The sequence below is a fragment of the Gorilla gorilla genome, chromosome 1 (assembly GCF_029281585.2).
Source record: "Gorilla gorilla gorilla isolate KB3781 chromosome 1, NHGRI_mGorGor1-v2.1_pri, whole genome shotgun sequence".
In the NCBI taxonomy this organism is placed as follows: domain Eukaryota; kingdom Metazoa; phylum Chordata; class Mammalia; order Primates; family Hominidae; genus Gorilla; species Gorilla gorilla.
The window spans coordinates 125,705,164-125,730,941 of record NC_073224.2 but is presented as its reverse complement, the minus strand read 5'-3'; the positions used below and the strand labels follow the sequence as shown (position 1 = coordinate 125,730,941).

General features: G+C 41.6%; 1 protein-coding gene across 3 annotated transcripts in view; it reads left to right on the top strand.

Annotated features, from left to right (window-relative positions):
- Positions 1 to 2,387: 2,387 nt before the first annotated feature.
- The window catches only part of LOC129523581 (sortilin-like), a 55,753-nt gene continuing 32,362 nt past the window's right edge, over positions 2,388 to 25,778 (top strand). For all 3 annotated transcript variants that reach the window (XM_055355454.2, XM_055355453.2, XM_055355460.2), the window contains exon 1: positions 2,388 to 2,752. In XM_055355454.2, coding sequence (XP_055211429.1) covers positions 2,447 to 2,752 — 306 coding nt within the window. In that variant the 5' untranslated portion in view covers positions 2,388 to 2,446. The remainder of the gene's footprint in view (positions 2,753 to 25,778) is intronic.

Here is a 25,778-nt window from a genome sequence, read left to right as displayed (position 1 = left end):
AGAGCCAAACAATAAACAATATTCCTTTTTAACTCTAGGTTAATGCAGAAATGGATAAAGCCCATGTTGCTTTTGGGAGAGGTGAGTTGTGTCTCTGAATCACATGCATTTCATAGGGGGAAAAATGCCCAAATACTAAGGAGTAGCTCTTAGCCTATGTCCGTTCGCCTCAGCTTAAGTTGTTTTCCCTCCCACTGGCTGGGCAGCATATTAGTGTTTTACCTGGTAAAACAGTAAATTTCATACCTTCTATAATTGGCATTCTTCAAAGAGGTAGAACTTTGATTTTTTTGTAGAATATTAAAACAAGCTTTCTTAGGTTAAAGAAGTGATCTTACTACGAACAGCAATGGTTTCATGATGTGTAATTGCTTTATGTTATCTTTCTGCTATAGAATGTTTCCTGGAGAAAGGTACGGTTTTTAGTAATAAGATAAATTTACTTTAGTCCTGCAAATAAGGTGAAATCTTATGTCCAGTATCTCACAAAGGAGAACTGACAGTGCGACTTTTATATTTAATGTCAATCTCATTAGACAAAAATGAAATATAGTTCCTAGGGTTTCCAATTTAAAAAGTGAAATAATAAATATATTCACTCAAACATTTTCTCAGTGCCATATGCAAGTTACCATGTCCCGGAAGCTGATACAGTTTGAAGAAGGAAATATATAAGTACTGTAAGCCTGTGATAACTAAAAGCAACATACTAAAAAGTGAAGGTACAGATAATTGGAACAAATTTAATAGCGTTTAAAAGTGTATTTGGTAATTTCTCCAGGAGGTGGCACTGTTGAGTTGTTTTTTCTTTTCAGACAGTAAGACAATAGACCATTCATCTTTGTGTCACCCAAACAAAGAAATATTCCTTTATAACCCCCTTTCCTCCCCCCACCTAATCACATGCTACTGGAACTGACTGTCTTGTGATCTACTCCCATAGTTGGCATAGATTTAAAAATAATCTTTTTAAAATTAATCTGATAGTAGTTATGGAAAGGAACAAATTGTTCACCAATTTTCATCAGCTTTATCTTTTCAGTCCAGTAACTGAGAACTTAAAAAGACTATTCTAGTGATTTTACTATCCTGCTCAGATGGCATTCAAAAACATTTTTCACTTCTCACGTCTTGGAAAAATTTGTAAATTCGTTAAGTCTTTTTGTTTGAAAGTTAATGTGACTGGAAATATTTTAATGTAAATATCGGGTTGGGTGCATTGTATCATTTTGCTCTACAATGACTGTATCCTCATTTGGGTTTATGGCCAGTTTATAATTAAAAGTAATCTTTACTTGCTTTGAGTGTAATGACTTGCATATTTTGTATTTTCTATTTGCTACCTTTTCTACTGAACAATTTCTAGCTTTCTGAAGGGATGGAGTCAGTAAGCTTAAGGATTCAGAACTGGTTTTACCTGTGCTACGTGTTGTAGGAGTTGTGTGTGCAGCTTCTGCGGTAAAGGGAACAGCGTAGGGGTTTTATTTTATTCATTAGAGGTGGATTGGGGTGCTAATTTAGAGGACATCACATACTGGAACCAAACTTGTCCGAAGCTCTCACTGCAGAGTTAAGGCACTTTGGTAAAATAAATGTGCATCTAGGAAATGATCATGTGTACAGTAGGCATTGGATCATTCTCTTGCCCCCCTTTTACCTGCCCCTAATGCCTAAGCTACATTCGAAGTCCTGGAAAACCTGTAAGTAATTCCGCCTTTGGCCTACCTCCCCTCAGAAGAGGAAGGTGAGAGAGGCCAAACGTATGGAAAGACTATTCTTCAGGCTTGCAGGAGTCACGGATGTCCTGATGTCTGTCTCCGTAGGATGTGGCCCACATCAGTTCGCATTCACCTTCTTGCAGCAAGGCAGCTGCTTAGCAGACAATGGGCGCTCCAGTGAGCGGGGCTTATAAAAACCCGAAGCCCCGGTTCATGATGGAGCCCCCTTTTCCAGCTGAGCGAGCTCAGGGATTTCCTGGGTAGGTTTTCCAGGCTCTGCCTCACCGAAGGAATTTTAGGAGTGTCTCTGGGGAACAGGAGGGACGCAACCCAGCCCCAACTTGAGGGCGCTAGAGGTGCGGCAAGGGGTCGCGACGCCAGGAGCCCCGGGCTCGGCGGGAAGGTATGAGAAGCTCCTACGTGAACTCCACAAGCCGGGCCCGGGAGACGCCGGGCGAGGCGGGGTTGACCTCAGCAGTCTCTGCCCCGTTCCAGCCAATCAGTCCCGCATCTTAGCATCCGAATCCGGGACCCCCGAAGCCGGAGGCGACGCGAGCCAATGAGGAGTGGGCCGGGGAAGAGGGACAGGCGGCCAGCCTATGGGGCGGAGAGGCCCGGCCGCGCGTATTCAAGGAGCGCCACGCTCGGCTCGGGGGTGTGGCGCGCGCCGGCGGGGGTGGGCGGGCGCGCCGGGCGGCAGGTGCCGGCGTCGGCGGCATTCGGCGGCTATGGAGCGGCCCTGGGGAGCTGCGGACGGCCTCTCGCGCTGGCCCCATGGCCTCGGCCTCCTCCTCCTCCTGCAGCTGCTGCCGCCGGCGACCCTCAGCCAGGACCGGCTGGACGCGCCGCCGCCGCCCGCTGCGCCGCTGCCGCGCTGGTCTGGCCCCATCGGGGTGAGCTGGGGGCTGCGGGCGGCCGCAGCCGGGGGCGCGTTTCCCCGCGGCAGCCGTTGGCGTCGCAGCGCGCCGGGCGAGGACGAGGAGTGCGGCCGGGTCCGGGACTTCGTCGCCAAGCTGGCCAACAACACGCACCAGGTGAGCGGGCGCCGGGTCCGGGAGCCGCTCGGGTGCGAGGTGCCGCCCGCGTGCCCTTCCCGGCCCGTGCGCCCCGCGACTCCCGGAGGAGACCCCAGCCCCGCCGCGCCCGCGTCCCCCGGGCCGCAGCCCCGAAACTGCGGCGGGCGGGCGGGCGGAGTCGGGCCTGGGCGGCCGGCGGGGCTGTGTTTTGTCACAGGGGAGGCAATCTTAGACTTCCACCGCATTCTTTTTTTTTTTTTTAAGTTGTCAAAATCTCTTGAACATCGTTTTTCGTCTATATAAATAATCAGGACCCAGTAACGCTGTTAGGCCCCAGGAAGGTGAGGGAGTAATTAACTCTTGAGCGCTTGCAGAAGTTGGGCTGCGCAGAAGCAAAGGTGTGTCCTCTCTGGGTCAGTACTTTCCGGGTGGGAGAGGCGGGAGTTCAGGAGGCCCGAAGCAGCGATCTGGTCACCGTGTTTTAATAGTTAAGGGGACTAGCTTGGAAATGAGCTGGCAATATTTATGTGATCTCTTTTACTGCTTCAGATTTGACCTTCTGTCATGGTACGGAAGTCTGACTAGCATGTCTATATCCCGTGGTGACAAGATTTTCAATAGTTAAGAAACGCATTGCACATATTCTGCTTTGAGCCAACTCTTGGTCAAAAGACTTTCAAAATTATGGGATTTCTGTCCCTGGGGACAAGCAGCTCAACCTTTGCACACTACTGGACTGACAAAACTAATTATTAAGAAAGTCCTGGTTCCTTGCTTCAGCACAACTTGGGCATCTTTCTCCTATTTCTCTAAAATTAACAATTTAATCCTTGCTAGCCACATTTGCATAATGTATTTTCAATTCTATATATTTTCTCCCTTGCCTGTTTTCCTCTTTCAAAGAAAATGAATTGCACTTGGGGGCAGAGATGGGTGGCCAAGTCTCTGTGCCAGCACTTGTCCTTCTGTAACCGTTTTTCAGCGTCAGCCAAGCCTCAGTCTCTCTTTGGACTGCCTGGTTATCTGGACCATACTTGTTACCTGTAATAGAATTCTCTGATCTGAGGACGCAAGACACAAATATTCAGGAATAATTGTGCTTAGTGCATCCCGAGCAGCAGCTGTGTAAAGGGTAGCCAAGCTAGTGCTGGAGGGTGGGACAGGTTAGGTAGAATGAGTACTGGGAAGTCTTCCTACTTGATGAGAAAAAAAAATTGAATAGACTTCCTTCTCACAGTGGGGGATTGAGAAAGGCTTTACAACACTAATGCTTAATTTATACTGGACCACTTCCTTCCTTGAGCTAGCTGGACACAGCATTCTTACTCCATATTTCAAATTCTTCTCTCGCTGGTTGACCTAACTTTAGGTCTGCTGCTACTCCTGGATTTAGATTTACTCCTGTTTTTCTTTTTCTCTTTTTTTGTGAGATAGAGTCTTACCTCAGCCTCCTGAGTAGCTGGGACTACAGGTGTGCACCACTATGCCTAGCTAATTTTTGTATAATTACTATTTTTTTTTTTTGAGAAAGGGTCTCACTCTGTTGCCCAGGCTGGAATGCAGTGGTGTGATCACAGCTCACTGCAGCCCTGACCTCCTGGGCTCAAGTGATCCTCTCACCTCAGCCTCCCAAGTAGCCAGGACTACTGGTACATGCACCCAGCTAATTGTTCTTTTCTTTCTTTCTTTCTTTTTTTAAGAAACAGGGTTTTGCCATGTTCCCCAGGCTGGTCTTGAACTCCTGGGCTCAAGTGCTCCGCCCACCTTAGCCTGCCACAGTGCTGAGATTAGAGGCGTGAGCCACTATGCCCTGCCTGGATTTATTCCTTGAGTCAGAGTCTTCCTGGTTAGTTTGAATTGATGTGTCATTTGTAATATATTGATTCCAAAGAAAGAGGTTGAAAAAACTGGCTCAGGGGTTCTAAGGCCAAATCTGTGGAAGAGTAGACCTAAAACCACTCATTCTTTGAAGTCCACATGTAAAGAAATTTTCTTCTATTTCTTTCATTTAGCTGTTTGCAATAATTTTTTTTTAGTTTTTCTCTCCCAGTGTTTTTTTCAGTGACCTTATTTAAAATAGCTATTTTGGCTGGGCACGGTGGCTCACGCCTGTAATCTTATCGATGTGGGAGGCCAAGGCAGGTGGATCACTTGAGGTCAGAAGTTCGAGACTAGCCTGGCCAACATGGTGAAACCCTGTCTCTACTAAAAATACAAAAGTTAGCCAGACGCGGTGGCATGCGCCTGTAATTCCAGTTATTCTGGAGGCTGAGGCATGACGATCACTTGAACCCAGGAGGCAGAGGTTGCAGCGAGCCGAGATCGCACTGTTGTACTCCAGCCTGGGTGACAGAGTGAGACTCTATCTCAAAAAAAAAAAAAAAAAAAAAAAAAGTTTTTGCGTTTGTTAGTCATCCGTGGTCTCTTCTTCAGAGATCTCATCCTTTCTGTATCTGGTTAAAAAAAAAAAAAAGTGGAGCCTTTGTTTAATATCCTTTACCTTAAAAATGGTTAAGTAGTACTTCTTAACCAAGAATTGTTATGTAGTAGCCTGTTCTTCTGTTTATTTATTTGGTTTTAGAAGTCATAAAAAATCCTGAACTGTATTGAAGAGATCTAGTGTTTTTGGACCGTTTATAAAACAGTGTGAAATAAAAGCATCAGCATGACAGAACAACTTTTTATCAGAGATATTGTACTTTGTACAACTGGGGAAGGAAGGTACATGTAGAATCATTTTTCCTACATAACATGACAGGATTCGAGTCCCAAGAAAAAGCAAAAGTTCATGGTTCTCTTATTTCTTTTAACTTGGTCCTGTTTCATTTCAAGCCACATTAATTCACATCATCAATGTATGTGAATGCCCTCCAAATGCCTAGATCTGTGTGCTAGATGCTGGGGTGCCAAGATACAAAGAAAAGATCATTCAGACTGGAGAATGAAAAGCCTCAGAAGGTTATAGCAAACTACTAGACCTGTGTCTGTGGCTTATGAGGATATATTAGCATTTAACCTGTCTTCTCAAGAAAGCACGGTAAAGCTAAAGCATGATAGTGCGTTTATATTATGGTTTAAGGAGACCGGTGTCCTGATGACCACTCAGGCTTCTCTGTCCATGAAATCCAGCAGGTTTTTCTCTTTGCCCAAGCCTCCCTTTTTCTCTCTAAGGTTTTTTTTCTCATATCATTTCTTTTCAATCTATTAATTTAAAATATATTTAAAGTGCATTGGGTTTATTACACACAGCATATATTTTTTCACATAGAAGTCCTAATGATTAAGTGCTTTATTTTAGGAGTTGAGGCAGGAGAGGAAAACATTTTCCTTTCTAGTTACAGTATTACAAGTTAGCTATAATAGACTCATGGGAAAGTGGAAATAAAAAATACTGGCTATTACTAAAAAAACAAACAAAAGGGATGACAAGAAAACGAAGGAGAAAGATAAATAGTTATAACTTTCCAAAAATTATGCTCCCTAATTTTGTTCTAAGGGTTTGACTTACCATGGTAAGGTGGTATAGCACTGCCTTATCTGGACTGTCTGCATTTGAACCCTGGCCATGTCACTGTGTGATCCTGGGTGAGTTACTTAAGTTTTCTGTGTCTCAGTTCCTAATCTGTAAAGTGAAGATAAGAGCACTTAATTTGTAGGGTGGTTGTGAGAATTAAATGAGTGTGTGTTAAATTATATATACATAATATATACGTATATGTATATTGTATAAATATATATTTGTATTACATAATATTAATATATGCATATGTAATATTGTATTTGTAATGAGTTACAGTATGTATTACAGCATATCACATTGTGTTGTATAATCTATACATATGTAATAACTCATTAGAAGAATGTCTGGCACGTAATTAGCACTCAGCAATTAGCTATCATTTATAAATGCTCTCTTCTTAGACTCAATAATCTTCCTTTTGCCTGGAACTCAAAACTGTTTTCATGCCACATTTTTAACTGATTCTTTCCTTCAGCTGCTTGGAGTATTCATGACATGTATAACCTTTGTACATGCGTGAAATTGAGCAGGCCTAGAAGACTTTATTGTTGGTTGCTAAGTTGGATTGCTTCAAAACATTTCTGCTGTAAGCACCCCTTTGAGGGTAGGCATGAAACTGTCTTAAAGGAACAGATGAAATGCCTTGGCCAGAGTTGTGGTGGTGGCTGACATAATTTCCTTACTTCTCATTCCTGTGTACAGACCATTTGACAATTTCCTTAAAACTTTTTAAACTTATGATGAATAAAGCCAGGAACTGTTGCTTATTTTCTGTCCTCCCTCTGCTCCTGTCACTAACTACTTCTTTAAACATAACTTCCCAACTTCTACTCCAACTTTAAAGCATCTGGTTCCTTAAATAAACAGGCCCTGTAGAGAGGCCGTGTTGTATGTGGGGTGTCAGCTCTGGGAAGAATGCGTGTGTTTGTTTGCTGGCGCTGGCAGGGTTGAGTCCAAGCTGACAGGACTGAGTGTGCCTGTCAGAGGCTTCAGGGAGCTGCCGCTGAAGCCCTCGGCCTGTTGTGGATCGCCAGACCTTTGTAACACCCGGAAGTCTGAAGGTCAGTCCTTTAATGCCCCGGAACTTCCTAACTGCCTCATTTCTTCCAATACTTGGCCTCTCTACATCCTACCTTCCCTAGCACCCCCAGCCGTCTAGCTTATTTAATATTCTCTTGAGTTCTGTTTCTTCCATTCAGCTTTGGATCAAGGAGTAGGAGCTCTGTAGGATCTCCTTCTTGGTCCTGGTTGAGCAGAGTGAGCGAAACCCTCACGAAGAGTCCTCTCTCATGCAATGTATAGTCAGACCTTTAGCCCCTAGAGGGATGTTAAAATGACTTATGCATTGGATATTTCAGTAAGAAGTATCAGCAGATTTGATGAAGTGTAATTTATCTGGGGAAAGGTTAGTCTTCATCTGAAGTTTGTTTGGGATGAGAGTAGAAAGCTAGCCAGGTATGACAGATGGCTCCAAGGGAATGCAGTGTTAACAATTAGGTAAGTTCTCTGCTGACTCAAATATTTGGCTCTGTGCACAGTGATTTTTAATTAGAAATCTGAGTCTCATGTCTGCTTGTGGAAATAATTGGAAGAAGGCTTATGTTCTGTTCAATTTCTAATGGCTATTTTCTTTTTGTGATTATTAACAACAATAATAGGCTTTCTATCCTGCTGTTTTGATCAGATCTTTCATGTCAGGGTCACAGATACTATTAGCAGTTTCTTCTGCACTCTGCCAGTTTCCAGTCAACTCTTGTCAACAGGCATTGGGTTCTCAGTGGGTGACTGCAGAGTCTGCATTCCCCAACTTTGTCCCAGTTGGCCTGTTACCCTTGTGTGACCATCACATGCTGGGCAGTGCTTAGCACCAAGTTGTAATGGTCAGAACGGGGGAGTAACGTTTGTTCTTCTCCCTCCTTCCTACCTAATCCTACCCCTCAATTTTTTTTACAGAAAGTGAACTATGTTTTGAGGCTGCAGAAATGAGGCTCAGATATTTTATATAATTAGGAGCTAATATTAAGGCAGACAAAGCCATCACATTTGACGTGTAATTTAAAATACAGCTTTTCTAGAAACAACAAAACTGTGGCAATGGCTCTGACAATATTATGAACTAGATACTGCATTTGTAGATTTCTACAAGTTTCAGTTCCCTTTCTCTCCTTTTGTCATCAGTGTTTTTATTGCATCTTTTACTTCTATTTTTAAAAACTTGGTGAAAACTTGTTCTTCCCACTATGTGGTCTCAGTGATTTGTATGCAGGTGGATTTGAGGATTAATGGGGCTTGAAGAACAAGCTGATCAATTTCAGTCAGTTCTAGGCAGCTTTTTTGTTCTTGTTTCAATGGTGACTGCAGTCAAAGTTGGGTTAGTAATATGTTGTTTTGAGATAGTTTGGTTGAATGAATGTTCATGACAGATTCCTCATACCTATGAAAATTTTTAGGTGAAAGATGGAGGCTGTTTTTCCTTCTCTATCCCCAATCTCAATCTCAGGAAACCACAGTAAAAACAAAATTCTTCCATTCAGAACCTGTCGTGTTTTGCCGAGGAAGTTTTCTGTGAATTTGTAACTTATTTTCTGTTTTGTGTTTTAGTCTCTGGCCCTCGATTCCTCATCTACAGCACAAGAAGTTTTGGACTAGCTTTAAAATTTCTTTCAAAAATTCTATGATTCATGTGGGAGAGGCCAGAGGTTGTGATCACAAATGTTTTCCTGGCTGATTCCAAATTTAGAAGCAAACTGTGGCTGTTTGACTTCCCAGTCAAACTTGAACATGGCATGGATTTCACATTTAGGGGTGTTTTACTACCACCTCCAGAACTTGCTTCAGTGAAATATGCGTGTTCTTAAAGATAGCAGGAGTACTTTTTTTCATGTAGTTATGAAAGACATATTTCTCTTTTATTTTGGGGGTAATATTTTACCGTTTGTTCCTTGTTGGCTGAAAAATCTAATGCTAATAAAAGCTACTAGCTTGAATAGTCCAAAAGCAAACCCAACAGATAGCAGTAAATTCATTTTTCTTTTTCCCTTTCCGATAGTACTCTGCCAAAACTGGGGCTTTTTTTCATCATCCTGGCTGCCTGTGTGTTTGAAAATAGATGGTCAGCTTACCATAAATATATTCACATGTAGAAACTTATATGTGATTAATTGGCTTGATTTATTTTTATCAGAAGAAAACGTATGTATGTTCCTTCTCTGGCTTATGAATACTATCCGTCTTATGTTTGCTTTGGATAAGCATTTTAGTCTTCCTGTATGTCCTAAAACGCACACACACACACACACACACACACACACACACACACACACACACACACACACACATTCTAATATTGTACTGAAGCCAGTTTGCAAGTCTGGTTCCACAGTACAATTGCTCTGAAGGACCAGGAGAAATTGAACTGGGAAGGAAAATTTGTATTAACTTCAATAATTCCCAGACAAGTTAGTTCAAATCATTTTTATCTAGTATTTGCTATTTGTCACAAAGGATTCAAAACATAAATATGTTGTATACAAAATCTCAAAGAGATGTCTCAATACCCAGATTTGGGTCCTGGCTCTGCTGCTTCATAGCTGTGTGACTATGGAAAATCACTTAACTTCAGTGGTCTTTACAGTTGTTTTTTAAACTAGAGCAGCAGCTCTTAGGATTGTTTGGAGGGTCAAATGAGAAGTTTTATCAACGTGTTTTGTTAAAGGTAAAGTACTATATAGATGTCATTCATTTAGACACTTACTGTGCTGCCTGCCATGTACTGAGTGGAGTCCAGACCTGTGCATAAACAAAGCAAAGCACTGGGGCTATCTTAAGGATTTAGGTGTTCAGAGATGTTTCACTGGGAGTTTGGAAGAAGGCTTGACCACTGCAGTGCAGTGTTCTGGGAAAGCCCTCTGGCTGAAGAGAGAATCAAAGTGGAGGTGATTTTTAGGGAGATCTGTAACGGCACGAAGGAAGTAGGAAAATCCAAGATATGTTCAAGGGATGGTCAACAGAAACTTTATTTTAGGGTGAGGTAGTTGATGGGGAGTATGACTAAGGTTTCCAGGAAAACATATAGGGAAGTTAAAAAAAAAATAGCTCTTTTGTGGGGGATGGAAAGAGAGGAGGGGCGTGGGTAGTGAGTTTGGCAAAAGGACTTACTTGTGAAAGAGTTTTAACAGATAGTGCTAGACATGAGGCTAGAGCTGGAGGAACCAGAGGTAGAAATGGGGAGCCAAGAAGAGTTCCCCTTTCAGAGGCCGGCCATTGCTTTGGTCTTGGATGTGAAGGTTCCAGAGGAAAGCAGAACAGAAGGTGAGGCAGACCATCCTTTATACTTGAAGTGCTAACGTTTCCAAAAAGCACTCCTAAACTTCTGGACCTGGTTGAAGAAGAATGTGAGCCAAGGCATGAGGAAGCCAGGAGCTGTAAGACAGTGATGCCTATGAACAGATTTTTCTGAACATTTGTGAACAAGGATAAGGTTGAACTCTTGCTGATAATGTGCTTAATGGTTTGAATCATGGATTATTGGGCCGATTAGCTGGTCAGAGCCCTTTTGCTGATGCGGCTGGCTGACTTGCTTACTGGCCAAGAGCTGGGAGTAGAACACAGATGTCCCAACATGGTGCTGCATTTGGAAGTGTTTCATAGGAGTGTTGAAATCAATGCATTTGCTTTAGGGATAAGGCAAAGTTATGAGATCCCAGTTATAAGTAATATAGTTGTGAATTCTACTCTTTTTCTCAAGGTCATAGTACCCTCAACAGAGCTCAACTAGCCTTTCTAGGCCTCAGTTTCCCGTCACATAAAATGGAGGATTATCATGAAGTTTCGAAGGGAAGATATATGTGAAAATATTTTGAAACCTTGAAGTACCGTATGAGTATGATTTGTATAATTCCTTAATAAACCTGCTGATGTGTCACAGCCCCCACAGGGCCTGCTTGTCAGCCAGGTGATCCTGATAGATAAAGCCCTTGAGCCAAACCTTGAGGAGCATGTGTATTAAAGCAGACACGGATGAGGCATAAATGCGTTTGGTTTATCACTTGGCAGAGTTGGATGACAGGCTTGGGTTGGGGTGGCAAGAATTAAAGTGAGTCAAGATTGGCAGAAATGTAAGACGTCTATGTAGTGGTTTTCTTCTTTTTTTAAGCCTTTGTGATTATGTCAAACTTTTGTTAATATAATTGATGATGGTTTGAGGCAGTAGTTTGGGAGAACAGGATCTCAGGTATTAGATCTGGATTCAAACTTCAGTGGTGACCATGGACAAATTAACCTCTCTGAATCTTAGATTTTTCATCTATGAAATGGGAGTACTAATACTACCTCTTAGGGTCATTGTGAAGATAGTACAGGATCTAGTGTATATTCTTTTGTTGAGGATTTCTTGTAATGATTTTCACTACAAAGCTTCTAACACATTACCAGTTAGATGCTTAAATATTTGTACGTGTGCTTAATTTTTTTCATATCTCTAATATTTCTAGAGAATTATTATAGGTACTCACAAGAACTGCATCTGGATTAAGACATATTAGCCCTGGCTAAGCAGGGTGACTCACACCTATAATCCCAAGATTTTTGGAGTCTGAGGCAAGAGAATCACTTGAGCCCATGAGTTTGAAACCAGCCTGGGCAATATAGTGAGACCCCATCTGTATAAAAATTTTTTTTTAATTAGCCTGGTATGGTAGCATATGCCGGTAGCCCTAGCCACACAAGAGTCTGAGGTGAGGGGATCACTTGAGCCCAGGAGTTTTGAGGCTGTCGTGAGCTATGATTGCGCCACTGCATTCCAGCCTGGGCAACAGAGCGAGATACTGTCTTCCAAAAATACAAAAAAATTTATTAGGGGTAGGTAGTGGTGCACATCTAGAGTTCCAGCTATTTGGAAGGCTGAGGCAGGAGGATAGCTTGAGCCCAGGAGTTCAAAGCTATAGGACACTATGATTGCATCTGTGAATAACCACTGTACGCCAGCCTGGGCAACATAGTGAGGTCCCATATCTAAAAGGAAAAAAAAATGTACTACTTGTATCACTGGACTCAGGATGAAAAAAGAGGAGGGTGGGAGATAGGTTTAGGCAGAGATCATCTATTCAAAATGCCTTTCTTTCTTTTTCTTTTTTTTTTTGAGACAGGGTCTCGCTCTGTTGCCCAGGCTGGAGTGCAGTGGCACTATCTCGGCTCACTGCAACCTCCGCCTCCGGGGCTCAAGCAGTTCTCTGCCTCAGCCCCCCAAGTAGCTGGGATTACAGGTGCCCGCCACCACACCCGGCTAATTTTTGTATTTTTAGTAGAGATGGGGTTTCACCATCTTGGCCAGGCTGGTCTTAAACTCCTGACCTCGTGATCCACCCACCTCGGCCCCAAAGTGTTGGGATTGCAGGCGTGAGCCACCGCGCCCAGCCCAAAATGCCTTTCTTGAAGCTATGGGAGATAGAGAAGAAAATAATCAGATTAATAATCAGAAAACAGTAATCAGATACCTGGTCATCTGGTTATAATAGCTTCAAGCATATGTGGTTAAATAGTTTTTGTTTTGTTTTAAAACAAAATTTTAAATTTTAAACAAAATTTAAAAATTTAAGAGACATGGTCTTTACTGTGTCACCCAGACTGGAGTGCAGGGGTGTAATCATGGTTTGTTGTAACCTTGAATTCCTGGGCTCAAGTGATCCTCCTGCCTCAGCCTCTGCAGTAGCTAGGACTACAGGCACATATCCCTGTGCCTGGCTAGTAAATAGGTTGAAATAACTTAAAGTTATTTATTTTTATTTATTTATTTTTTGAGACTGAGTCTCACTGTTGTCCTGGCTGGATGGAGTACAGTGGCATGATTTCAGCTCACTGCAACCTCTGCCTCCTGGGTTCAAGTGATCCTCCTGCCTCAGCCTCCAAAGTAGCTGGGACGGCAGATGTGCACCACCACACCTGGCTAATTTTTGTATTTTTAGTAGAGATGGGGTTTCACCATGTTGGCCAGGCTGGTCTTGAACTCCTGACCTCAGGTGATCTGCCTGCCTCACCCTCCCAAAGTGCTGGGATTACAGGCATGAGCCACTGCACCTGACCAAATTATTTTTTAAAGACTATAATTTAATAACAATTTTTCTTCCCCTTCGTTAAGCTTTAATTTGTTAAGAGTTAATGACTCTGGTTTAAGTTGATAGCTCTGAAATAGCACCTTGCATATTTCACCCCTTTCTTTAACTGAGCAGCTGCTGTTAGCTTTGCACTCTACTGATCTCTGTGAAGTTTCAAGAAATATTAGTGAAATGTGATAGGTACTTCTTAGGAACTTTGCTTGAAAGAATAGCGGACCAGAATGTTGATGGAATTATTTTTTATTATGTGCATATTGCTTTTTTAAACTTTTAACAATTATTTAAAATTAGGGATCAGGTCTTACTATGCTGCCTAGGCTGGTCTGGGATTCCCGGGCTCAAGTGATCCTTCTGCCTGGGCCTCCCAAAGTGCTAGGAGTATAGGTGTGAGCCACCACACCTGGCCTATGTGCATATTTATTTAACCTACTATTTCACCACTTCCTGGCCTATATTAACCCTCTGTTCCAGTTAAAGGGACCTTCTAACCAGTCCCTTCAGCTCCCCATATGGTCTGTTGCTTCTCCATCTTTGTTTTCATGGGTTTCTTCCTGTCTGAATGCCCTTCTAGCCCTTGTTAGTTTTTCCTGTTCTCTTCTATAATTTTGGACTGTGCCATGTAATACAACACTTCTGTCTTGTGTTCAGTTTCATTTATAGAAGTTTTACTCCCTAAATGATAAACTCCTTAAAGGTAGGGCCCAGCTTGTACTATGAGTCCTTCATCACTTTTGCCTCCCACAATGCTGAAGAAAGAGTAGTCGTGAAATGTGTAGTCTGGAGTCAGACAGACATGAGATTGAAACCTTGCTCTGCCACTTACCAACTTTTTGACTTTGAGCAAATTACTTAACGCCTCTGAGCCTGCTGCTTTCTTTATAAATTAACAGTGAGTACCTTAATATATAATACTAATATAATAAGTGCTTAGTAAAGGTTAAATATTATTGTTTTTCTTTAATTCAGCAGTTGTTTGTCAAGCACCTATACACATGAGGCACTTATCAGGTCCTGGGAACTGGTGTAGAACACCAGACCTCTGCCTCGATGGAACTTTATGGACCAATAGAGAAAATGGCACTAAATGATATATAATTATAAATGTAGTAATTACCAAGAAGGAAAATAGTAACCACAGGAATAATTGACAGGTCTTTTTCAGTCTGGGGCATTAGGAAAGATTCACTGAGAAATTATTTAAACTGATACTTGAATAGAATTTTGCCAGGAAGAGTATCTCAGGCAGAGAGAACAACATGTTCATAAGGCCTGGGTCTAGAAAGAGCTTGGCATACTCCAGGATCTGGAAGAAGGCCAGTGTGGTTGTGGCAGAGGGAATGGGGGAAGGGGTTAGCGCCCACACCCAAGGGATAAGCAGCAAGCCTTTATGGTTCTCTCGGCTCAGTCAGCTGGCAACTGGAGCATGTCTCTTTGTCACTTTCTTTTCTTTAAAATGAACTAAGATATAACAATTAAATGCAAAAATTATGAAATGTAGCTATTTATTGAGAAATGAATTGTTTCATGGAAGTGACTTTCAAAAACTAAGCCTACCCTTTTATAAAGTGCCAAAGGTTTTTTGTTTGCTTGCTTTTTTAATGGAAATCTTTCTAATATACTTCTCTGCCTTCTTGGTCAACAGTATGAGCCTAGGTCACTAAGAAGAGAATAAATTATGCTATACCAGGACTGCTGTGGTTTGAATGTGCCTCCCCAAATTCATGTTTTAGGAACTTAATCGTCAATGTAACAGTATTAAGTGGTGGGTCTTTAAGAGGTAGTATATCATGAGGGCACCAACTCATGAATGGATTAAGGCCTTTATCCCAGGAGTGGGTTAATTATAATAGGGAGAGAGTTTGGTCCTATTTCTTTTCTTTTTGTTGTTGTTGTTGTTGTTGTTGTTGTTGTTGAGACAGAGTCTCACTCTATTGTCCAGGCTGGAGTGCAGTGTTGTGATCTCAGCTCACTGCAACCTCCGCCTCCCAGGTTCAAGGGATTCTCGTGCCTCTGCCTCCCAAGTAGCTGGGATTACAGGTGTACGCCACCACACCTGGCTAATTTTTGTATTTTTAGTAGAGATGGGGTTTCACCATGTTGCCCAGGCTGGTTTCAAACTCCTGACCTCAAGTGATCCACCTGCCTTGGCCTCCCAAAGTGCTGCAATTACAGGCGTGAGCTACCATGCCTGGCCTGGTCTTATTTCTTTTCTGTGTCTCCTGTGCTTGCTTCCACTTTCTGCCATGGGATGATCCTCTGCAGATGCCTATGCCATACTCTTGGACTTCACAGCCTCCAGAACTGTGAGCTACATAAATGTCTTTTCTTTATAAATTGCCCTGTCTTGGATATTCTCTTATAGCAACTGAAAATGGACTAAGACAATGACTCACAGTATTTTAATGTGGTATGACATTTAATACCCACAGGAGCTATTGAGATATGTGGGGCTATCTTCTCCCATTTCAGATGTCCTGGATTATAAACTTAATGCCATTGTCTGCCTGTTTGCTTTTTTGCTGCAGAAATGATATTCCCTTTGTAATTCCTCTTGTAATATCCTCTTCCTCTTGCTATTGTCCCTGTCTGTCTCTACATATATCACCCTCAAATTTGATTTGCTTCCTCTCTATGCTGAGAAAGCAGATTTCTAATATTAGACAATTCTAACCAGTTTAATAAATTGAATTAGAGTGATGGTCTGCAAATTTCTCTTAGAAGTCAAATGCACAGATTTTTAATGCATGATAGTGACATCAGAGGTCTCCTTGCTTCTTTTCGGTGAGTATCCGGGTTGCTGAGGTATCTGAATCATGGAGGTTGCTGTTGCCCCTCTCCTTTGAACACTGGCTTATTGTGGAGCAGGGAGCTGATCTCGAAAACAACAAAAACCCAGATACATAGCAGTTGAAAAGCAAACTGAGTGGCTAAATTATTGATGAGTCATAGAATTTTAAAGCTTAGAGAGACTGGAAAGATTGTCATTCTAGCTCCCGCACTTCAGTAATGATGTCAGGTTGTGCTGCCCAATTTCACGCAGCGTTTTGTAGAGCTGGAAATAAAATTTGGGTTGACTGATTATTAGCCTGGTACTCTCCTCTGTATCATGCTCCCTCAGAAAACTCTGAATAATTAAATAGATTTGGAAACTTGTACATTATTTTGTAGTTAATTTTTTCATTTCCAAGAATAGACTTCATGAGAACTGGGACATTTGTGATCTTATTTCTGGCTCATGTTTTGTGATTCTAGCAGTGCCTAATTTAACAGAACTATATTCTGTTAGGATTTTCTTCCTGCCTGCAAAAGCATCACTCAGGTTGTGTTCTAGGCCTCACTGGGGTTTGGAAGCCTAATCCTAGATCTGCAGTCTGTATGGGATCACCGATGCCTTGCCTTTGTAATTCTCAGTTTTACCCCTGAGGAAATGGATTCCCAACAGATAAGATGATTTGTGCTTACCTTCCCAACCAGTTAGTTACTGAGCTAGGCTTAACGTTCTTTTGTAGTTTTATTTTCATTGTGACAGGCTGACTTCTGTAGATTAAAAGTCTAGTATGTTTAGCCTTTATTTTTAGATTTCTGTACATAAGATGCCTGTTGATAGGTTATAATCTTCAGTAGCTCAGAGCATGTATTATCACAGCACATGGTAGGCATGCAGACATATTTGTTGAAAGAGGGCAGGTATGTGAAGAATGCCATCATTGAATTCACTTCCTTCTTTGCTTGTCAAAAAGGCTGCTCCTGATGGGGTCAGGCCATCAGCAAGTGGCTTTTAAGCTGGGCCTTGCCTTGGGAAAACTGACCCACATGCAATTGTGCAGGTGTTAGTTTTTTCAGTGTTTTATTTTTGATCATGTGTGTAACTAAAGATATAAGTTTCTCATGACTGGATTTTTTTCCAACCTACAGTGACTCTTGGGACCAACTTTAAATTTTCCAAGCTTATAGTAACAGTAATTTAATTTGGTTTCTAGTTTAATTAGATGTGAAGATGGTTGTTTCCGTGAAGAATCTTGTGAACAGAACCTAGGGGGTATTCAGACGATCGTAGAAATGAACATTGTGCTAATTCATGAACTCTAAAGTGTGGGGGCCCCCTGCTTTAAGATGGTAGGCAATAAATGCTTGGATGAGTCTTATATCATCCGCTTTCAAGGTGGATGCATTTTAGAGAAGGTAGTACAAGCTGTCCCCTGCTTTCTAACATAATGAATTCCTGAAAACCTATTTGACAGTCAGATGGCAACTATAAATGCCAGCCAGTTACTTCTGCTTCCCAGAGCTCCCCTACCGAGGGCAGTAGATGGCTGTTGGTACCATCTGGGATGCCAGAAATCACTGTTCAATAGGTAATGGACAAAAGGCTCTGAATATGACTCTGAAAAGGAAGTTTAGTGTTATCAGTCATTAATGATATTAGGAGGTCTACCTTACATCAAGACCACCTATGTTCCTGTGCCTCAGTGTAGCAGGGGCTCTTTGACCTATCCTGTAACCTTCTGGTATATCTGTTAACTAGTGTAATATAAATAAGAATAAACTAACATGCGTCCAGGCGTGGTGGTTCACACCTGTAATCCCAGCACTTTGGGAGGCTGAGACAGGCAGATCACTTGAGGTCAGGAGTTCGAAACCATCCTGGCCAACATGGTAAAACCCCGTCTCTACTAAAAATACAAAAATGAGCCAGGCATGGTGGCATGCACCTGTAATCTTAGCTACTGGGAAGGCTGAGGCAGGAGACTTGCTTGAACCCAGAAGGTGGAGGTTGCAGTGAGCTGAGATCATGCCATTGCACTCCAGCCTGGGCAACAGAGTGAGACTTTGTCCCCCCAAAAAAAAAAATAGATAAACTGATATGGTCTATGTGTACTTTTTATATCACCCTTTCCTTTATACTTTTTCTTTCCTTTCTTTTTTTTAAGTAAAAATAGCTTACTTATATAGTTTTATTTTTAAAATGATTTCTGCCAATTGGAGGTGGGATGAGAGTAATTTATGCACTCTAGAAAAACTATAAAGAAGAGTGCACCCCTATCAATTCTATAATACCACTTAAAGACAGTTGCTATTGATATTTTAAAGGGTATCCTTCCAGATACCTTTTTTTTAAAATTTTTTAAGGGACAATCTTGCTCTGTCATCCAGACTAGAGTGCAGTGGCACAATCATGGCTGACTGTAGCCTTGACCTCCTGGGCTCAAACAATGTATCTGGGACGACAGGTGCTTGCCACCATGCCTGGCTAGTTTTTATTGTTGTTGTTATTGTTGGTTTTGTGGAGGCAAAGTCTCACTATGTTTCCCAGGCTGGTCTCAAACTCCTGAGCTTAAGCAATTGTTCTGCCTCATCCTCCCAAAGTACTAGGATTATAGGTGTGAGCCACTGTGCCCGGCCCCTGATAACATTGTAACCATAAATATGCACATATGATGTCACATGCTGTTTTGTAGCCTGCTTTTTACTAATATGCTCTGAGTATCTTTCAATGTCAGTAAATACCTGAAACATTTTTGTTTTGGGTTTTTTAAATTTTTTTAAACGTTTCTTCTTTTTTTCCTTGTTCTTGAAACATTTTTAATAGCACCTGATATATTGTTGTATGGCATAACATAATTTACTTAACAAATCTCCAGTTCTTCATTTATAATATACAGGTATAGTAATATCTCATGGGGTTATGTGGATTAAATAATAATGTGTGTAAGATACCTAACACAGAAGATGACATGTGGGGAATGTTCAATAGTTGTTAGCTGCAATAATCACCCCAACATATGACATCTTTTATAAAGGTGTGTGATTATCCCCTTATGACAAATTCCTAAGAATAGGATTTGCTCAGGCACATGATACGGACGTTCTCAGTTTTTATTTGCATCACCAAATAGCTCTCCAGAAAAGTTGCAGCAATTTATGTACTCCCACCCACCACCGTAGAAGGTGCTCTGGTCCCTATGCCCTCACTGGATACATTTTGTCAAGTCTTTTAATCTTTGCCAGTCTGAAAGGCAAAAATGTCATATTTTTCTTTTTCTTTCTTGGCTCACTACAACCTCTACCTCCTGGGCTCAAACCACCCTCCCATCTCAGCCTCCTGAGTAGCTGGGACTACAGGTGCACACCACCATACCCGGCTAATTTTTTTTTTTTTTTTTTTTTTTTTTGTGGAGACAGGGTTTTGCCATGTTGCCCAGGCTGGTCTCAAACTCCCGGGCTCAAGTGATCCTCCCGCCTTGGCCTCCCAAAGCCTGGGATTACAGGTGTGAGCCACTACACCGGCCTGTTTTTTTTGTTTTAGAGATTAAATAGCTTTTCAAATGTTTATTGGCCATTTCTTTGTCCTTCTGTGAATTGGGTGCTCATGTTCTTTCCCTATTTTCCAAAAACCTGTTTGAGGTTTTGGCCTGTTTCCTACTGACTTGAAAACCCTTTCTATATTAATATTTTGTCATGTTACAAATAATTTTATATTAATTGAAACCCTTTCTATATTAATACTTTGTCATGTTACAAATATTTTTTTCCAGTTTTTTTCAGCTTTCTCTTTGGTGTTTTGCAATTTAAACTTTTTACATAGTCAGAGTAAATCCTTAAGTATGAGTTCTGATTTTTGTACCATTTTTATAAAGGTCTTCCCATTCCAAGGTTATAAAAATATTCGCTTATACTTCTAGTATCATTTTTTGACACAGGGTCCCACTCTGTCACCCAGGCTGGATTACAGTGGTGCCATCACAGATCACTACAGCCTCGAACTCCCAGGCTCAAGCAATCCTCCCACCTCAACCTCCTGAGTCGCTGGGACCACAAACTCATGCTATGCCACCACACCTGGCTATTTTTTTTTGTTTGTTTTCTTTTTTGGTAGAGACAGGGTCTCACTATGTTGCTCAGGCTGGTCTCAAACTCCTGGGCTCAAGCAGTCCACCCACCTGGGCCTCCCAAAATGCTAGGATTACAGGGGTGAGCCACTGTGCCTGGCCATTTCTAGTATTTTTATAATTTAATTTTTTTACATTTAAATCTTCGCCCTATATGGAATTTATTTAGGCATTTTAAGAAGGGAGTTAGGAATTCAGCTTTTTATTTTATTTTTTTTCCAAATAGCCAGTTTTTCCAGTGTTCTTATACCACTAACTTGAAATGCTAGCTTTATCATGTGCTAAAAGAAACCTCATCCATTCCTGGATCTGTTTTGCTCTATTGATTAGTCTATTCCTGCGCCAGTAACTCTGTCATGGGATTAATAAATTTTTCCAAAAGTGGCAATAATTTCATGCTCATCTGCTGCTGGTAGAATCAAGCTGACATTTCACCCAGCTACTCTTAAACTTCTTGGCTTCTGTGCTTCCTATCCTAGGGTAGGATTAGGTCATCTGAATGACCGTATTTGCTCTGGGCTCCTCAGGGTACTGGCTTTTGGACTGTTAAGCACAGAAACAGCATATTTACATAGTTTTCCTTAATTTTGACCTGTTTCTAGATCATACGTTTAGCTGACTCCTTAGCAATATGAAGTGACCAGATCGTGTTCTCTTTGTGCCAAATGAAGCTTGTCCAACCCACAGCCCGTGGGCCACATGTGGCCCAGGGTGGCTTTGAATGCAACCCAATACAAATTCGTAAACTTTCTTAAAACATTATGAGATTGTTTTGTATGATTTTTTTTTTTTTAGCTAATTAGCTATTGTTAGTGTTAATGTATTTTATGTGTGGCCCAAGACAGTTTTTCTGCCAGTGTGCCCCAGGGAAGCCAAAAGATTGGACACCCCAATAATCTGCCTCTTAGGCATGCTACATTAGAGCAACATAGCTATTTTTTTTTTTTTTCTTTTTGAGACGGAGTTTCACTTTGTCACCCAGGCTGGAGTGCAGTGGCGCAGTCTCGGCTCACTGCAACCTCTGCTTCCTGGGTTCAAGCAATTCTTCTGCCTCAGCCTCCTCAGTAGCTGGGCCTACAGGTGTGTGCCACCACACCCAGCTAATTTTTGTATTTTTAGTAGAGACGGAGTTTCACCATATTGGTCAGGCGGGTCTTGAACTCCTGACCTCAGGTGATCCACCCGCCTCAGCCTCCCAAGATGCTGGGATTACAGGTGTGGTGTGAGCCATCATGCCTGGCCTCCAGTTATTGTTTACCAGAAACAAAACATGCTTCACCTCTCCCCACACTCTCCATTTGAATTATCATTTATACAACTAACACGTAACATCTTTATATATATATATAGATAACATTCACTCTACCTTCTGTTGGCTGGACTCTCTAACATAGTACTAGATGTTTTTATATGATTCATTATTTTGATATTATAAAACATTCTTCGGTAATACTGTGTCAGAGGTTTTGGGTTTTCCCTTCCTATAGGGATTATTCCGCCTTTCAGTTATTTCCAGCAACAAAGCTTTATCCTCTGCTCATATTTCATTTATTCTTCTTACTTTGCCTTGATTACAGCAATTGAGCCATAACTTATTGGCTCATTATTGTCAGGCCTATGTATCATCAGACACCTTTCCTGTCTAAGTGATCCAGTGGCCTCTCTCAGCTTTCTTTGGGTCTTTCAAGCAGGAGTACTATTTCTAAAGTGTCTTCTTAAATATATTTCCTTTTCACTATTTTTATTTTCCTTCTATTTCAACCTTAACTTTGTTTATTCTGACCTTGAGATTCTTCTTATTATTATTCTTTTAAATATAGACCGGGTCTCTCTCTGTTTTCCAGACTAGAGTGCAGTGGCATGATCATAGCTTACTGCAGCTTCGAATTCCTGGGCTCAAGTGATCCTCCTACCTCAGCTTCCTGAGTAGCTAGAACTACAGGTGTGTACCACCATGCCTGGCTGATTTTTAAATTTTTTGTAGCGATGGGGGCGGGGTCTCACTATATTGCCCAGGCTGGTCTTGAACTCGTGGACTCAAGTGACCTCCCACCTCAGCCTCCCAATGTGCTGGGATTACAGGCATGAACCACCATACTCAGCCTGAAATTCTTTTTTTATTTAAACAAGTCTTAATAGCATTTACTGTATACTCAGCATTTTACTAGATGGTGATATTAATAGATTTTATTTGTGGTGTTCTTTGAAAATTTTCAAGATACTTGCATATTATCTTCCTGTGTGTTCTACCTGCACCGCTGCCTTCTCTCATTGCCTTGCTCTTGCTTATATCTGCCTCCCAACTCTGTAAACTCTGCTTAAATCTCAGTAGTCAGACCTTTATTTCTTCACTTGAAATTTGAATTTCTCTTCTATATAGACTACCCCTGCTCAGTGCCTCTAAACACTTCGACGTGTTCAGGGCATCTTTACCAATGTTTAGCTACGTGAAGTTAATGGTAACTACAATGGGAAGGAGAGGAGTAAGGTCACCATCATGTGTGAACATCTAAGAACACATACCAGTGTATAACAGTGTCTTGGCTGGCTGGAAGAGCATAGGAATAAATGCTATTCAGCCATTATTTACTGAGACAGCAGTAACCGTGTTAGAAGGAAGATTACATACAGATCAATAATGTTAGTTCAGGACAAACAGCTATCATGAGTTAAAAAAAATACTAAGAAAAAGAAATAATGTTAGTAGCAGGAGTTTGTGATAGACTTTTACAGAGATGTTTGTGGAGCATCTAATAAATATAAGACCTTGTGCTAGGCCTGATGGGTAATACCAAATTATAGCGTCTGCCATTAAGAATTTATAGCATAATTTGAGAGGAAGACAAATATGTAAATAGTTCTACATGTATAGTTTACATGTACATATAGTTTACATTTATATATAAATATAAATAGTTATAGTACCAGGAGTGTCCGTGAATGCTGTGAGGATAATGCTTAGGAAGAGGAGATCACTTTGAGCTGTGATAATTACAAACCAGAATGGTTGGTTTTACAGTGAAAGATGGGACTTAGGCTGTCTTTCAGATCTTTTTCACTGGTATAGTCTGTCCCCTGTGGCTGTCAAAAAGAAACACCCACAATAGAATGCTGAGGAGCAGTGGACAAGTGCAGAAACACAGAACTTTTCCTTTTTGAAACTTGCATTTTTCAACTTTTAGATTTAGGGGTACATGTGCAGGTTTGTTACCTGGGTATATTGTGCGATGCTGGGATACAAATGATCCCATCACTCAGGTAGTGAACATAGTACCCAAAAGTTAGTTTACCAGTACTCACCTGCGTCCCTCCTCTAATAATCCCGTTTCTGTTGTTGCCATCTTTATGTCCATGAGTACCCAGTGTTTACCTCCCATTATAAGTGAGAGCATGTGGTATTTGGTTTTCTGTTTCTGTGTTAATTTACTGAGGGTAATGGCCTCCATCTGCATCCATGTTGCTGCAAGGGACATGATATCATTCATTTTATGGCTCCATAGTATTACATGGTGTATATAGACCATATTTTCTTTATCCAATCCACTGCTGATGGGCACCTAGGTTGATTCCATGTCTTTGCTATTGTAAATAGAGCTATAATTAACATAGTGCATGTGTCTTTTTGGTAGAATGATTTGTTTTCTTTTGGATATATACCCAGTAACAGGATTGCTGGGTCAGATCACAGTTCTCTTTTAAGTTCTTTTTTTTTTTTTTTTTGAGATGGAGTCTCCCTCTGTTGCCCAGGCTGGAATGCGGTGGCGCGATCTCGGCTCACTGCAAGCTCCGCCTCCCGGGTTCATGCCATTCTCCTGCCTCAGCCTCTCCGAGTAGCTGGGACTACAGGCGCCCGCCGCCACGCCCGGCTAATTTTTTGTATTTTTAGTAGAGACGGGGTTTCACTGTGGTCTCGATCTCCTGACCTCGTGATCCACCCGCCTCGGCCTCCCAAAGTGCTGGGATTACAAGCGTGAGCCACCACGCCCGGCCCTTTAAGTTCTTTGAGAAATCTCCAAATCGCTTTTCACAGGGGCTGAACATTCCCTCCAACAGTGTATAAACACTCCCTTTTCTCCACAGCCTCACCAGTATCTGTTTTTTTTTGTGTGTGTGTGATGTTTTAGTAATAGTCATTCTTTCTAGTATGAGATGGTATCTCATTGTGAAACCTGCATTTTTGAAAAATAGTTTCACTTGCTATAGAATTACAGCTTGACTGTTTTTTTGCCAGTACTTTAAATATGTTACTCCACTGTCTGGCTTGCATTGTAGGAAGAGTCGGCTATCATTCTTTGTTTCTCTGTATGTAATGTCATCTTTTTTGTGGATGCTTTTAAGATTTTTCTCTATTGCTGATTTTAGATTATTTGACTATGATATGATGTGCTTTGGTGTATTTTTCATCGTGTTTCTTGAGCTTAGGGTTTCTGAGCTTCTTGGATCTCTGGGTTTATCATTTTCATCACATTTGGGGAAATTTTGGCTATTATATCTTTTTTTTTTTTTTTTTTTTGAAACGGAGTCTCACTGTCGCCCAGGCTGGAGTGCAGTGGCGCGATCTCGGCTCACTGCAGGCACCGCCCCCTGGGGTTCACGCCATTCTCCTGCCTGAGCCTCCCGCGTAGCTGGTACTACAGGCGCCCGCCACCTCGCCCGGCTAATTTTTTGTATTTTTAGTAGAGACGGGGATGGTCTTGATCTCCTGACCTCGTGATCCGCCTGCCTTGGCCTCCCAAAGTGCTGGGATTACAGGCGTGAGCCACAGTGGCTATTTTATCTTAACTTTTTTTTCTGTCTCCAGCCCAGCCTCCTCTAGATGCCCTGATTGCATATATAATCAGCTGCTTGAAGTTGTTCTACTTCAAAAAGAATGAACAGAGCCATCGCTGAGCTGTAGAACAACTTTAAGAACATTTGTAGAAATTGTAGAACATCTTCTGAATTGATAGCTCTGTTCATTTTTTGTCTTTTTTTGTCTGTGTGTTTCACTTTGGATAGTTTCTGTTGGTATGGCTTCAGGTTCACACTCACCTCTTCTACAGTGTCTAATCTCCTGTTCAGCCTATCCAGTGTTTGTTTTTTTGTTTGTTTGTTTTTGAGACGGAGTCTCACTCTGTCACTCAGGTGGAGTTCAGTGGTGCAATCTTGGCTCAATACAGCCTCCACCTCCCAGGTTCAAGCGATTCTCTTGCCTCAGCCTTCTGAGTAGCTGGGACTACAGGTGTATGTCACCACGCCTGGCTAGTTTTTGTATTTTTAGTAGAGACAAGTTTTCACCATGTTGGTGAGGCTGGTCTCAAACTTCTGAACTCAGGTGATCTGCCCGCCTCAGTCTCCCAAAGTGCTGGGATTACAGGCATGAGCCACAGCACCCTATCCAGTGTACTTTTCATTTCAGTCATTGTAATACTCATTTCTACAAGTCTAATTTAAGTCTTTTTCTTTTCTTTCTTTTTTTTTTTTTTGAGACGGTGTTTTCTTGTCACCCAAGCTGTAGTGCAATGGTGCAATCTCTGCTCACT